This window comes from Pygocentrus nattereri, chromosome 10 (genome assembly GCF_015220715.1).
Source record: "Pygocentrus nattereri isolate fPygNat1 chromosome 10, fPygNat1.pri, whole genome shotgun sequence".
NCBI lineage: Eukaryota > Metazoa > Chordata > Actinopteri > Characiformes > Serrasalmidae > Pygocentrus > Pygocentrus nattereri.
The window spans coordinates 29049177-29063424 of record NC_051220.1 but is presented as its reverse complement, the minus strand read 5'-3'; the positions used below and the strand labels follow the sequence as shown (position 1 = coordinate 29063424).

The window sequence follows — 14248 nt, the reverse complement described above, 5'->3', positions numbered from 1 at the left end:
GCTCTAGAGGAGATCTGCATGGAGGAATGGGCCAAAATACGAGCTACAGTGTGTGCAAACCTGGTGAAGCCTTACAGAAAACGTTTGACCACTGTCATTGCCAACAAAGGTTATGTTACAAAGTATTGAGTTGAACTTTTGTTATTGACCTAATACTTATTTTCCACCATAATTTACAAATAAATTCTTTAAAAATCCTACAATGTAATTTCCTGGATTTTTTTCTCATTTTGTCTCTCATGGTTGAAGTGTACCTATGATGAAAATTTCAGACCTCTCTCATCTTTCTAAGTAGGAGAACTTGCACAATCAGTGGCTGACTAAATACTTTTTTGCCCCACTGTATTTGGCCCTTTAAAAAGAAGATGTATTGGGTTGATAAAAGGCTCTTGTCATTGTCTGACAGTTTATACAAGCCTGTGTGCTTAATTTATTAGATGATGTATGTGGCTGATGTGTGATGAAATATTTCAGAATGGAGATTTATTACCCCAGTATGCGGGCTCTAGCACAGCAGTTGGACAAGGAGCAGGAGTATGAGGCTCTGCTGTCACACAACCAGCCTTTCCAAGTCCCTCCAGGAGCTGCTGAGGTTGATGTCAAGACATGGCAGGTACAGACGCCCTTGTTCTTGTGTCATTGTTCCATTGATAATTGTATTTTCTAACACATTTTTTTCAGGTATTCTCATCGCTTGCCTGTGCTTTTCAATCAAAGAAATCATGAGAAGCATGTTTTTGTCCTTTCCTGTTTGTGTATGTGGAGCAGCTGCTCAGGCTGTTGGAGAGCACAGAATGTGACATGATCAGAGCAGTTCAGAGGAGGATTAGCAGGGAGATGACTCTGGTGATGTCAGAACAAGCTCGGCATGACACGGCCCTCCCCACAGGTAACCCACACGCTCTTCTGCTGTGCACACTTATCAGAGAGCAGCCCCCCCTGCAGGAAACCGGGAATCGAGCCTGAAATTCACATCATTCACATATCAAAGCTATATCATGATAAATAGCATGTTTATTAGAAAAAAATAGCAATGTGTTTTCCCTTCTAAACATGGCAGATTCACTCTCAGTAATTATTCATCATTTACCTTAGTTAATACTCATAAGCATTGAGATCTATTTACATTTTATTTAATGAAGTGCTAATGTTCCATAGTATTTTTTATCTGTTCTCACTTTTTGTTGAAAGAGCTCTGGAAACAAGCCTCCATGAAACACTGTCTGTCTCTGGAGAGGCCACAGATAGTGGAGAACTTTGTCCAGCAGTTGATGGGTGGAGGAAAAGATACAGAAGGACAGGTCAGTGTACCTCTTTTCTGATATACTCTCTGCTAATGAAACCGTAAATGGTAAAAAAAACAGTAAAAGGCTGCCACGCTAACATGATTACTTTGCGTTTACCAGTTACAAGTCATTACATGTCTTGTTCAGTGAGGAGTCTCTGATGTATCAGTTTTTAAGGGTACCATATTTAGGTGTATTAAAGGCTTATTTAAGGGTATCATGTGGAGCTGATGATGTTCCTGGCAGGTGTGCATCTCCACGGCTCACCTGCAGGAGTGCGTGACTGAGCTGGGATGTGCTGTGATGGCACGTGAACGCAGCAACTTCCTGCTTTACTCTCAGTTCTATGAGCAGCTCCTACAGCAGCAGGGTCAGCTGCTCTATCAGAGAGAGCAGGTACATCTCTATTCACCTCACTTCTCATTCAGTGTTCTGTCAGAAGTGTTCTTATCATTAATAATCTGATCTTCTAGGATGTGAAGGAGCTTGAAGTTGCACAACTACAGGCAAATGATCCCTACAGCAAGGTATGCTCAACAAGGGTTTCAAGAGTTTAAACAGGCTGATAGATTCTTACATTGTAGGGCTACACAATATGAACAGTATTCAAGCATTGAAATTAAGTTGATGCAAACTGCTGTCACAGTGTGCCTTGCAATATATTAAAAAACACACTGGTTAAGCAATAATGCAACTGATTGCTCTAGTAAGGGTAAAAAACATTGCAGCTGGTTGGAGGACTGATTTGCATACTGCAGTCTTCTGTGATATTAGTGTTGTAAAGGCCAATATTGGAAACAATTATATCAGACAACATATTGTGCAGCCCCCATAGATAGATCAATACAGTACTGTGCAAAAGCCAAAGACCACTCTTTATTTATTTAATTTCCAGTCAAAACAGCTATTTTTGACCATGCCAAGTTATTTTTCTCAGCATCAGGACAAACAGCAGAAAACATAAATTTAACAGAAAAGTACTCAAATGCCTCAACAACTAAATATAGTAAAATAAATAAATAAATAAACATTTAGTGGGTCCCCACTTTGCCTTTATTACAGTTTTTTTTCATGAGACTAGTTTTCCAAGGAAATCTACAGGGATATTTTTCCACACCTCCGAAGTTCAGTCTTAGACGTTGGTTGTATTTTCTGCTTCTTACAATCCAAATAATCCCAAACACATTCAATGATATTGAGGTCTGGGCTCAGCCCATTTTTCTGAGAACACTGGCAGCTTCTTTGTTTGATTTTTGTTTTTCTGTTTCCTTTTTTGAGGAATTGTTTCTTGACAGCTAAACATCTTTTCAGACCCACAGTGTTGAGTTGTCTTCTCTCCGTGGAAAAATGGAGAGTTTCAGATCCAATAGCAAGACTGGAGCTTGATTTTCTCTTTAAATACTGTTTGGTTTATCTGGTCTTGCATAATTGTAAGGATTTCATTTCCACTGTATATTTTATCATTTTTTTAGATTCTCATAATTCTAGTTTTTACACTTATTTTCCATTGACTTTCCCAATACTTATGCAAGTAGGTTATTTTATATTTAATCCTCTCAGAAATATCTCTTGAAAAATGAATGACTTGTACTTAATGACTATTTTGACAGGGAAGTGAATAAATAGAGTTTCTGACATGTGCGAAGTTCTGTAGTTTTTATCCCTAAGGGAAAGTTTGGATGCTACAATAGAAACAAAAAGGTGTAGCTCTAAATAATGACAGATAAGCTTTTATCATAGGTAGCAGAGCTGTGCCATGGAATGATGACTGAGGTAACAGCTCTTCGTGCCCGAGTTACTCAGCTGGAAGAAGAGCAGAAATGCACCCGACAGCAGATCAACCTTGAATACAGGCAGCATTATGACTCACTGCTTCACCAGCTCTTCTCAACCTGCATTCAGCTGAAGGTGTGAACATGCACTTATCTAAATTCAGAACAAATGTTTGGCTTTAACTCACATTCTCTTCAAGGTTACTTAGCTGTCCAAGTCTTTATGGTGTACAGGCAAGGCTTGACAAATATCATGTCAAAATGGACCAAGATGTGAAGCAGCTAGTCAGCAGGGTCAGGCATGAAGGAGTGGACAAGATTATTAAGCTGAGGAACAAGCTTTCCTCCACTAAAAACAATGATGACGTGACAAACAAGCTCTCTGAGGTTAGTCTCACATCAGTCACATTAAATCACAAATAAAAGCCCATCAGTGTTTTACATAGTGTTATTCCTATATTTCTTCTTCAGAAAGAGATATTAGAAGATCTTTATTCAGAAAATAGTCAACTGGCTGGTCTTCTCTGTAAATTAAGAGCCTTTCACCACTGGAGGCAGGTAGTTGGGCAAGCCAAGCTACAAAAGGAGCTACTTCAGTGCCAACAGGTCTGCTAGACTGAGATTCAGGTAACATCATAGTATTTACACCAAAGTCTTTTACCATTTTACCAATATTTGTCATCAACACATGTTTAGAGTGAGATATCTTGTAAACTGGAGGCTTTGAGAGTGAAGATGACGTCACAGGAAGGGGAGATGGTACTGAAGCAGGAGCTTGAAGCAGTGAAGGCAGCCATGCAGCAGTGTAAATCTGAGTATGAACACGTTAAGCAACAGATTGTTAAACAGGTACAGTCTCACTTCCAGAATACAGGCCTTGTTTAACTGCTCATTCAATGTAATGAACTATATACAAATCACTGATAGAGCCACTTGTTTTTTTTTTCATGACTGCAGACCCAACAGCTACAGGATGTGGAGCACCGGTCAGTGCAAGAGGCACGGGGCCGGCAAGAGCTGGAGAGCTTTCGCATGCAGAGTGTGGAGCAACTACAGGAAGACATGGAAGAGAGAGAGAGTCAGCTCAGAGCCCTCAGTGCCCAGCTGGAAAAGAACAGCAAAGAGAGTGAGCTCCAGCAACAGCGCAGTCACAACCAGATGAAAAAGGTAGTGCAGAGTTCATGCTGGAATATCAAACTTCTTAATGAAACCTTCTTTATGATGAACTATAATACACATACAATTCTCTATACCTACCACCATGTATGTATGCTTTAGGCTTGCAGTTTGCACAGTGCTAGTTGATAGGGTTTATATTTCCACCTCTTGTTAGCTACATTAGCCTTCAAATTGGGTCATTCTACCTTTGCAGTGCAAATGGAGTCCCAGTTTAAAGCCATGAAAATGAGCTTAAATTAAGAATAAACCACAGAAAGTTCTGTGTATTGTAGTCTGTGTATTCTGTACCAAATAATCAACAATAATCTTTATTTTTATTTATGTTTAGTGCATGAAAAAGGTTTTTCTGATCTTCCTCAAAGGAAGAATAACTGAGTAGTCTACAGCCTGTAAAGTCTCTTTTATGTTTCTGAATAATTTTACTGAATAATGTCACGGAATATTTAATTTTGTACATATAACATGGCTTTGAAGCTGAAGTGGCAGTGGACTATATTTTAGAAAAGGCTCAGATTTGAGTCAGTGGTGTAATGGCAAGTGGTGTTAAAACTTTAGTGATATTCTTCAATATAACAGACTATATTTTATATCTGAATTACATATCAGCATTCACATCCCTTTGACACAGCAATGTTAAAAACATAAAGAGGCAAGCCTCAGACAATTCCTGATTAACTACATCTGGGGTAACAACATGTTTTGCTATATAGAATCTATGTTATAGCACTGTAATACTCTGCTTTGTGAACTTTTTAAGGTTCGGAACCAGCTCAGTCATGAACGCTGTCTAAAACTGGAGGCCTTTCATAGAGTGGACAGACTACAGCACCAGATCCACAGCATTGAGACAGCACTGTCTAAACGTCTTTCTCCTTTAGGTGCTCACAGTGATTTATTCACATCATTCTGGATTTATTTGGACACACTTAATGTTTTAAACTAGACTGACTGTCCCTTTTTTATTCAGGATGTAAGACCACTTCTTCCAGCAGAGCCAGTGACAGAAAAAAATCCTCAGCTGGTGAGATTAATTTCTGTGGTGATGATATGTGATTGTATATTGCATTTTCAATCAAACAAACTCATGGTTTGCTTTTCTCTAATACAAAAGTAAGTGGCTTTATAGACAGCACATCTGAAGATTCTGATATTGAGGCTGCACCTAGACTGACAGCAACTAGAGGAGACTCGGGGACACTACTCGAGAGACCAAAAACAGTACGTTTATTTTCCCTGAAATTATAATTTACATAAAAAATGAACCTGCATTACAATACCACCAAAGCCCTGAAAAGTCCAGAGACTAGTTATGTTAATTAGACTGCTAAGAGGTAGAATTACATATCTGAGCTGAGGCTGGTTTAAAACCTTTATGCCCCTACTTCACAGGCCCAACGCCGCCTGCGTATGGAGATTGCAGACATGCTGTTACCCAACCTCCCTGACAGAACGTTCACACCTCTTCCTCAGAAGTCACACCAAAATCTTAGACTGTGTCATAAATAATTTAATGCTTTTCTCTGTTGTTCAATTTCACAAAACCCAGCTGCATACACACATTCTGACATTTTCACTACTTTTGCTCACATGACTTATATAGCTTTAAATGTTAAGCAGGTTTCGTTAAATAAAACAGTTGTTTGACAATTTATATAATGCATGTGCTGTTTCGTGCTGGTGTGCCATCTTGTCACAGGCTCCCCAGTAAATAAAATGAACACTATATTTCTAATCCTTTGTGCTTCGTTATACATGATCCTTTAGAAATCTAATGATCATCTCATATACTATGCCATTAATAAACTAATATTTCCATTTCAACATATTCTCTTTTCTACTTTTATTGAACCAAATCATCTAATATATTACATAAAAAATAAATCATTTTTGATATGCTATTGATTGCAGTAATAAATATACTGAAAGAATTGTTTGGTGAATTTTCAACATTGGTGTACATCAAATTCACATTTGTACACTGGTTCCATATGAATGAAGTATGTTGCCAAAAGTAGAACAGCAGGACAGTATTCTGTGAAATCATAATATTGGGACATTGCTTCCACAACTACTCAACTGCTGTCAGAAGCAGGTGAACCGTACGGTAACTGTGATGCCACAATGTGTTGTTCATATGGAGTCAGTGTGCATGTATCGGTTTCACATGAATAAAGGTATCTTACAGCAATACAATTATTGCTAAAAGTAGGTAAACTGAAGGACAATAGAAGAAGACAAAAATGATCTTATTCTTTAATGTAGATTAAAGTAAAGAGCTTTTATTCCAAGTTATTTTGGAGCATTTCTGTTGGTCAATTTATCATGAAATTTTTACAAAAAAAAAAAAACTAAAATAAAAAAGAAAACTGACAAAAACAGAGATAAATTGGAAGGGGGTGGCAAATAATCTAATTCATCAACATATTCATCTGTTTTCTATGAATAAAACCAAAAATTCACACACGTATTGCCAAGTAAACGAAGGACAATATGCAATAGTTTGAACCCCTGGACCTGATTTTCTAAGTCAGAATAAGTTCACACATCCTCAACAGGAACAAAATTATATATGGCATATTATTGCATATTGTAGTGTACAATGTCTATTTGTGTTATGCTGGAAGAATAAAACATACAATATGACAAGTTTTACACAAGGTGCATTTTATGTTTGATTTATAACCAATATGTTAAATTCAGCAAATAAACAGTAACTGTGCAATAAAAAGTGTAGAAGTCTGTAAAGTCTGCAGGGGTTGTGTTAACTTATCTTCACTTTGCTGTTTCATCAACAAAACATTAATTTGACCACGGTACCTAAACTTTGCATCCAACTGTAATTGTGATGTAATAGTCTTGTTCTGTGGAATCTGTTTCAAATGTGTATATGTGTATGTGTGAATACAGCACCTCAACACAATTACTGCAGGGCAATAACTGATGTTATACCATAGATGAGGAATCAGTGTATACATTTGAATGAAATGTACAATGATTCCATCAAATTACAATTGAAAATACAGACCAGTAAAATAAATGAATCTGTTTAGTCTACTCATCAGTTCTGTGGAGCCAGATTGGTGGTGTAAAGGTAGGAAACGGTTCCTGCTTGGATCTGAAATGTCTGTCCCTGGATCTGACCACTGGGGATCTGCTCGCTGGTTTGGCTGATGGAGATGGGCTGGCTGGTTTGGCTGCTGATATGGATGGCACCGGTGTGGCCCTGGCTATGCTGCTCTCTTGTGAGCTCCACCTCGGCAGCAGGAGGCTCCTGAGTGATAGAAAGCTGTGGGATGGCTTGCTGGATCACCTGCAGCTGCTGAAGGGGCTGTGGGCTAATTTGTAGCTGTTGTGGAGCTCTGTGGTGAACCTGTAGCTGCTCCATTGCTTCTTTGGTCAGTGTGATGACATGCATTTGCTCTGACTGGCCACTGCTCACCTGGCCCTCTACCACACTAATGGTTTGGATCTGGCCACTGGGGTCTAATCCATCCTGAGTGACCAATGCCAGGTTCTGGACATGCCCCGAAGGCTGGGTGAGGAGAGTGAGGCTGGAGTGGGTCTGTTCAGTTGCAGTCAGCTCTTCAGGGGTACCTTCAGTGGTGATGATGCTGATGGCCTGCTTCTGGCCCTGGACCAAGTTGATGTCGTCCACTTCGCTGGTGACAACCAGCTGGATCTCCTGTTCTGGGTGATACTGCTGCAGATGGAGGATGCTGTGCATCTCCTCAGTTTCTGCTGTGGTCTCCACCACGGTTGTTTCAGTTGGCTCTGTAACCAGACGCTCCTTGTTGTGAGTTTTAACGTGTGCTTTCAGGTTGTCCATGCGAGCAAACGACAGACTACACACAGAGCAGGTGAAGGGCTTTTTCCCTGTGTGAGAGGCTACATGACGCCTTCTGGCACTGGGATCAGAGAAGGACTTGTTGCAGATGTTGCACACATAAGGCTTTTCTCCTCTAAAGAAAATATAACCAAGAAAAAAAGTCAACCACCATATGCACCAGTACTGAAAACAGAAATGATCTGTCAGGATCTAATGAAAACAGAAGACAGTCTACCTGTGGATTCTGATGTGTGTCTGCAGTGTGCTCTTGGCTGTGAAACACTTCCCACAAATCTCACAAGTAAAAGGCTTCTCACCTGCAAAAGCAAAGAAACTGGTGTGAATTCTACCTGTAAAGACGGACAATATGCCCTGTTTTAAACTGGCATAATGTAACTAAAGGAACTACAAAATAGTAGCTTCTAATGTACCCAACAAGTAATAAACCACCATTTAGCATTTAGCAAACTGCATACGTCAATTATTAAACTTGCCTCAAACCATGCCGAGTTGTTCAGTAATCTGAAATAGTAGGATTGGGAATCAATTCCAAAAAAAAAAAAAAAATGTTATTTGTTCCCAGGAATTTGTGAATTAGGAGTCAACTCTGAAGCTATGGACTTAACATCTGAAAAAATGTATCCTTTCACAACACATACAACAATAGACTGGTTGTTGTTCCTTGAGGAACAACTGAGGTGGTAGCACATTAAGTTCCTATGTCAAGATACGATTATACTAAGAGGGCATTACACATTATTGCACTTTTTATTTTGGCAGATCTCCTTCCCTGTGTCATGATTTTTGGGATCGTGAATTGAGAGAACTATTGTGTGAAATTGAACCTTGGAACCAATTATTTAGAATAAATTCTGTCAGCTTGTAAATGACTGGAATCAAACAGCCCTTTCAAAAAATTTGTTTAAATGGTCTCTGATACTGTATGACATACTATTAGCTATAAATGTGGAAGTACAATGTATCACTTAAAACAGTAAAAGCAGACACTTTGAAATGTGAATAAGATTCATACTATTGGTTACTTAACAACTCTGTTGTTTCTGAGGCAATAAGGCATGCAGTTTGGGTTAAGACTACATATCACCTTTACCTGTGTGTGTTCTCAGATGCTTCTTCAGTTGTGCTGCATCCATAAACCTGTGATGACAATGTGTACATTCAGGCAGTGCCTTGCCGGTATGAACACGGTAATGACTCTTCAACTGCCTCTTTTGACTGTAGGTTTTCCCACACTGATCACAGCTAAAAGATTTCTTTTCTGGAAAAAAGCAGACATATATAAAAATGTAGGTATCTATAATGTGACGGTGCATGACTGGGGATTGTAATGACTACGGAAATGCACTGCAATGTCAAAATAGTTTTCCATACCTGCATGCAGATTCATATGCTCCTGCAGGGAATGTTTGGTGGAAAGAGCTTTAGAGCAAATAGTGCAGACAAAGGGCTTCTCTCCAGTATGCATACGCTGATGAACCAATAGTGTGTGTTTCTGTGTGAAGCAGCTCCCACAAATGTGGCACTTGAAAGGTTTCTCACCTGCAAAAGAACCAGAAAGTATAAATTTACTTTAATATTTTAGTGATAAACCAAATTTATATATATGCAAATGAATGAAAGATGTCAAGAAATTCTATTTAACTCTTCACCTGTGTGGGTTCGCTGATGTATTTTTAAAAACAGATGATTTTTAAAAACTTTGCCACAGTCATCGCAGCGTGGCTCTGTAGCTGGATATTTCCTTTTTCTACCCCTTTTTCCTGGCACTGTTTGTTCATTAATCTCATTTCCTAGCTTGTAGCTTTTTAGTTTTGCCGGCTGCCTGATTTTACGTTTGCTGTGGCGTTGTTTTTCCTCTTTTGGGTCATAGTCAGCATCATCTGAGTCCCTGGGAAGGGGATTAGAGTCACACAGATGTTCTGCAGTCTCTGGAGAGACTACAGAAGAATCCAAAGTCATTTGTTTTGTGGTCTCAGTCTGTGATTCAGCAGGAGGTCCATTCTCCTTTTGGCTCAATTCCTGAACCACTGAGCCTGATGTTGGGTTATTTGTGTTCTTCTTTGGCCGCCCTCTTTTGCACTTCGGATGGATTCCAGCTGTGCTTGTGTCACCACTTCCTCCCTCTGAGGAAGCTTCCAGTACTGTGGCTGAGCTCCACAAGTGAAGTTCTGCATGAGCTTTCACCAAATCACTGATCTCCAGCAAACGCGCCACATCAAGCAGCTGCTCAGTGTTGCTCTCCTCTACAGACACTTGTGCACTGTAGATGAACTCAAGCACAGTTGCAAAGGTCTGCGCAGCAATACCATCTAACTTGTAGATGGATTGGCTGGCCTGGTCTTCTGCAGTGAACATTAATGAGAAATATTCACTGCTTGCAGCCAATAGAGCCTTATGTGCCTTAAAGTGCACGTCCTCCACAACAAGAGTTATGTCGCAGAGTATATCTTTCTTTCTCAATGTGTCAAATTTATTCAGGATGGAGTCCTTATGGGTTTTTGAATGGAACGCCAGGAAATTAGAAGCATGACTTTGTGGATGCTCAGACATTCTGCTTTGTATGACCTAAAACAGGAATACAGAAACAGAAGTCAACATACAGAGATTCAGGATGTTTGTGCCAATCCTGCAGTTTGACACTTCGACCTAAATAGAGCAGAGAGAGCATAATTAGTACTGGTTAACTGGATTTAGTGCACTGCAATATGTGAAAGCCTGAATAAAAATCCTTTTATCCTTTTTATAGTTTTTGATAGTATTTTTTTGAATTGGTATGTCTGTTCTCACCCATCTAAATATCACGTGTGTGTGTGTGTGTGTGTGTGTGTGTGTGTGTGTGTGTGTGTGTGTGTGTGTGTGTGTATATATATATATATATATATATATATATATATAAATTAAATTTGGACATAACTTAAAGTAGTCAGTGTACAGCTTGTATAGCAGTATAGATTTACTGTTCTCTGAAAATAACTCAACACACAGCCATTAATGTCTACATAGCTGGCAAAACGCAAGTGAGTACACCTCACCGTGAACATGTCAAAATTGTGCTCAAAGTGTCAATATTTTGTGTGACCACCATTATTGTCTAGCACTGCTTAACCCTCTGGACACCATCTGAGCCAAACAAGTTTAAGAAGTCTCATCAGACCACAGGACATGGTTCCAGTAGTCCATGTTCTTGGACTGCTTGTTTTCAGCAAACTGGTATTCATCAGAACTGCACAGGTTGCTATTAGAATCCTCTTCCAGTCCTCCATGATGACGTCACGGAGCTGGTGGATGTTAGACACCTTGCGCTCCTCCACCTTTTGCTTGAGAATGCCCCACAGACGCTCAGTTGAGTTTTGGTCTGGACACATACTTGCCCAGTCCATCACCTTACTTTCAGCAAGGCAGTTGTCATCTTGGAGGTGTGTTTGGGGTCGTTGTCATGTTGGAAAACTGCCATGCGGTGCAGTTTCTGAAGGGAGGGGATCATTCTCTGCTTCAGAATGTCACAGTACATGTTGGAATTTATGTTTCCCTCAACGAACCACAGCCTCCCACTGTCGGCAGCACTCATGCAGCTACAGAACATGATGCTACCACCACCATGCTTGACCATAGGCAAGAGACAGTTGTCTTGGTACTCCTCACCATGGTGCCACCACACATGCTAGATACCATCTGAGCCAAACAAGTTACAGTGGCCAGTATGAGTGAATTGTACCCAAAACACCAAATTTAACAGCCCTGCTCCCCACTAACATCTGGAACCTTCTAACTCTAATGAATCACATGATACCAGGGAGTGACAACAACACAATTGGGCACAATTTGGTTCACTGTGAGGTGTACTCACTTGTGTTGCCAGCTATTCAGAAATTAATGGCTGTGTTTTGAGTTATTTTCAGAGGACAGTAAATCTATACTGCTATACAAGCTGTACACTGACTACTTTAAGTTATATCCAAGTTTTATTTCTATAGTGTTGTCCCATGAAAAGATATGATAAAATATTTTATGTACGTCAGTGTGTTAGCTTAATCATTTCCAACCTCTCCTCAAAATAGTCCAGAAATTACAGTTATCATTCACTACCTGCTTATTAAACAGCTAAATTAAATCAGGGTATGCTGCTGATGAAGTCCATACAAAGGCTGGAGAGCAAAGAGAACTCATGTACCAAGACTGTGTTTTGGTAACTGTTGTTACTAATTGTTACTGCATTTATGTTTACTTACATATATTCTAATGTTACATACCCTTTTAACAGGCTACAATAAAATACTAATGCTCAAAAGAAGGAGGTGAGAGTACTACCAAACTAAATGTAAGAAATATATGGCCTGCAATAGGTGATGTTTGAAAAACAAAAGCTAAATATATTTAACTGTATCATTTTTAGTATACTGCTCGGCTACATTGAAAATGAGGGTTGCCATCAATGTACTTCCGAGTCAAAATAAAGGTTGATTGATTAGTATTTAAATATATGCAAATATACACATGCACATTTATGTCCATATCTCAAAATATATGTATGTTTTTGATAGTATCAATCTTTAATATTTACAGGTACAAACATTACAAACTTGACACATATTAGGTATTTCCTTTGCATAAGGGAAAACAGTTAAGTGCTGTCACTAACAGATCAGAATATAATTAAACGGTAAAAAGAATTAGGAACTAAATGTGGATGACTAACATGGAGTCGTGTAAGAGTATAAAGACTCAGAAAATTGTGAGCCCGTATTCAGCTCACATCTGGGATTTGCTCCAGTCAGTAAAATGGTCTAAGAAGTCTAAGAAGAAGAATTTGATCCTGCTAATCGAAGAAGCTTTGTGAATACGCTTTGACAGCGTTCCGGTGGCTGATTTACTATCCACTTCTGGCGAGAAGCATCCATTAGGACTGATGAAAACAGCAGCAGCGTGTGATATTATTAGGACATTATAGACACGTATTGAGTAGTAACGTTAAACAAACCAAACAGCAGCCATTTCTAAGATGAATACTACAAAAACCGGACTCTGGATTACGCAGCACTCCGAGCAGGGAGTGGGTGTTTTCTCTACAACTATAGGATGTAAGAATCACAGATAAGTTATCCCGCTGTCCTGTGTGCTGCAGCCTGTCCCACTTCCAGCACTGAAAAGCGTCGAGTTTTGTAGAATACAGAGCAATGCCTGTTTGACTTTAAAACGAGCGCCATATTAAACGAAGAACAAAAAGCTCCTGTTCTGGACTTTAGATTCGCATGTAAATGACACGGTTAGCTACAGCTGCTCTATTTCTCCGCATTTATTTTTATACATTTCTATGAGCCTGCACAAAAGCCGTGCTAACTTTAAATATAAAGCTTTCAGGACCTTACCTTAGAGAAGCTGCAGCAACCTAGCAAATATCGCGAGATTTGCAGGATCTTAGAGGAGATTGGTCACCGGGCGGGGCTAGCTCCAAATGGACAGACCATGCTTCACTTAATGTCAATGTAATGTCTCGTGACTGGTTAAAGAGTATCTGCTGCTCGTTTGGCGCATAGACATATTGTAAATCAATACACTTATTGACTATTTATTACCAAACATCGTAACTCTGTCTCTTTGTGATTATGCCAGAGAACTTGTAGAGTGGAGAATTACCACGCTGCAATGTCTTCCGGTTTTCGCAAACGCTAGAGGGCGCTCCGCTCCCGAGTCCAAATGAATGGGTTGATAATGGAGCATTTGAGCAAAATCATAGTTTATAAATGCTTAAACATTTTTTATGTAAAATAATCCAATCATTTCCTGAACAATGAATATCATAAAACATTTTAACACCGCTGTTATATTTTTAAGAGCTTTTAAACTACAGGAGCTGTAGGAATTTAAAACGGCGCCTCATGTAGGTCCATGACGTCAGTAAGCGCGAACAGCCAATGAACTGCTCTGCACGCCAATCATCCTACTCTAGCAGAAAAGCCCGCCTCCTGCTGCCCAAAACCCGTTTGCTGTAGGAAAAATGAAATACATAGGTAAGAATTCATGTTTTTTTTTGTGTGAAATAAAATATATCCCCCAGAGGCCATCTCAGAAAACGGTGAGCGTGTCAGTGTAAGGGGCCTTTTATCCTCTACGTGGAGTTGTAATACATTACCAGCCCACAAGGGGGCAGCAGCACACTTTGGGAA

The 14248-nt window shown here is 39.5% G+C and overlaps 2 protein-coding genes across 7 annotated transcripts in view; one reads left to right on the top strand and one right to left on the bottom strand.

The window, feature by feature from the left end:
- The window catches only part of si:ch73-242m19.1, a 31184-nt gene extending 24753 nt beyond the window's left edge, over window positions 1-6431 (top strand). For 3 of the 4 annotated variants that reach the window (XM_037542178.1, XM_037542177.1, XM_017699926.2), the window contains 14 exons: window positions 475-613; window positions 769-889; window positions 1192-1301; window positions 1533-1682; window positions 1760-1813; window positions 3027-3194; window positions 3293-3445; window positions 3530-3664; window positions 3755-3907; window positions 4016-4225; window positions 4995-5115; window positions 5205-5258; window positions 5349-5455; window positions 5627-6431. In XM_037542178.1, coding sequence (XP_037398075.1) covers window positions 475-613; window positions 769-889; window positions 1192-1301; window positions 1533-1682; window positions 1760-1813; window positions 3027-3194; window positions 3293-3445; window positions 3530-3664; window positions 3755-3907; window positions 4016-4225; window positions 4995-5115; window positions 5205-5258; window positions 5349-5455; window positions 5627-5743 — 1792 coding nt within the window. In that variant the 3' untranslated portion in view covers window positions 5744-6431. Of the gene's footprint in view, window positions 1-474; window positions 614-768; window positions 890-1191; window positions 1302-1532; window positions 1683-1759; window positions 1814-3026; window positions 3195-3292; window positions 3446-3529; window positions 3686-3754; window positions 3908-4015; window positions 4226-4994; window positions 5116-5204; window positions 5259-5348; window positions 5456-5626 lie in introns of those variants that run through there. The other variant, XM_017699928.2, reaches the window with a different exon arrangement.
- Window positions 6432-6575: 144 nt separating this feature from the next.
- zbtb24 (zinc finger and BTB domain containing 24) lies at window positions 6576-13482 on the bottom strand. Of its 3 annotated transcripts, none has more exons than XM_017699925.2 (6): window positions 13451-13482; window positions 9734-10649; window positions 9456-9623; window positions 9175-9342; window positions 8299-8380; window positions 6576-8196 (listed from the first exon to the last, which is right to left on the bottom strand). In XM_017699925.2, the coding sequence occupies exons 2-6, from the start codon at window positions 10632-10634 to the stop codon at window positions 7296-7298; spliced, it is 2220 nt and encodes a 739-aa protein (XP_017555414.1). In that variant the 5' UTR covers window positions 10635-10649; window positions 13451-13482; the 3' UTR covers window positions 6576-7295. The 3 variants fall into 3 exon arrangements, with proteins under 3 accessions (XP_017555414.1, XP_037398076.1, XP_037398077.1); XM_037542179.1 differs by lacking the exon at window positions 13451-13482 and adding an exon at window positions 12781-13391; XM_037542180.1 differs by lacking the exon at window positions 13451-13482 and adding an exon at window positions 12838-13391.
- Window positions 13483-14248: the final 766 nt, after the last annotated feature.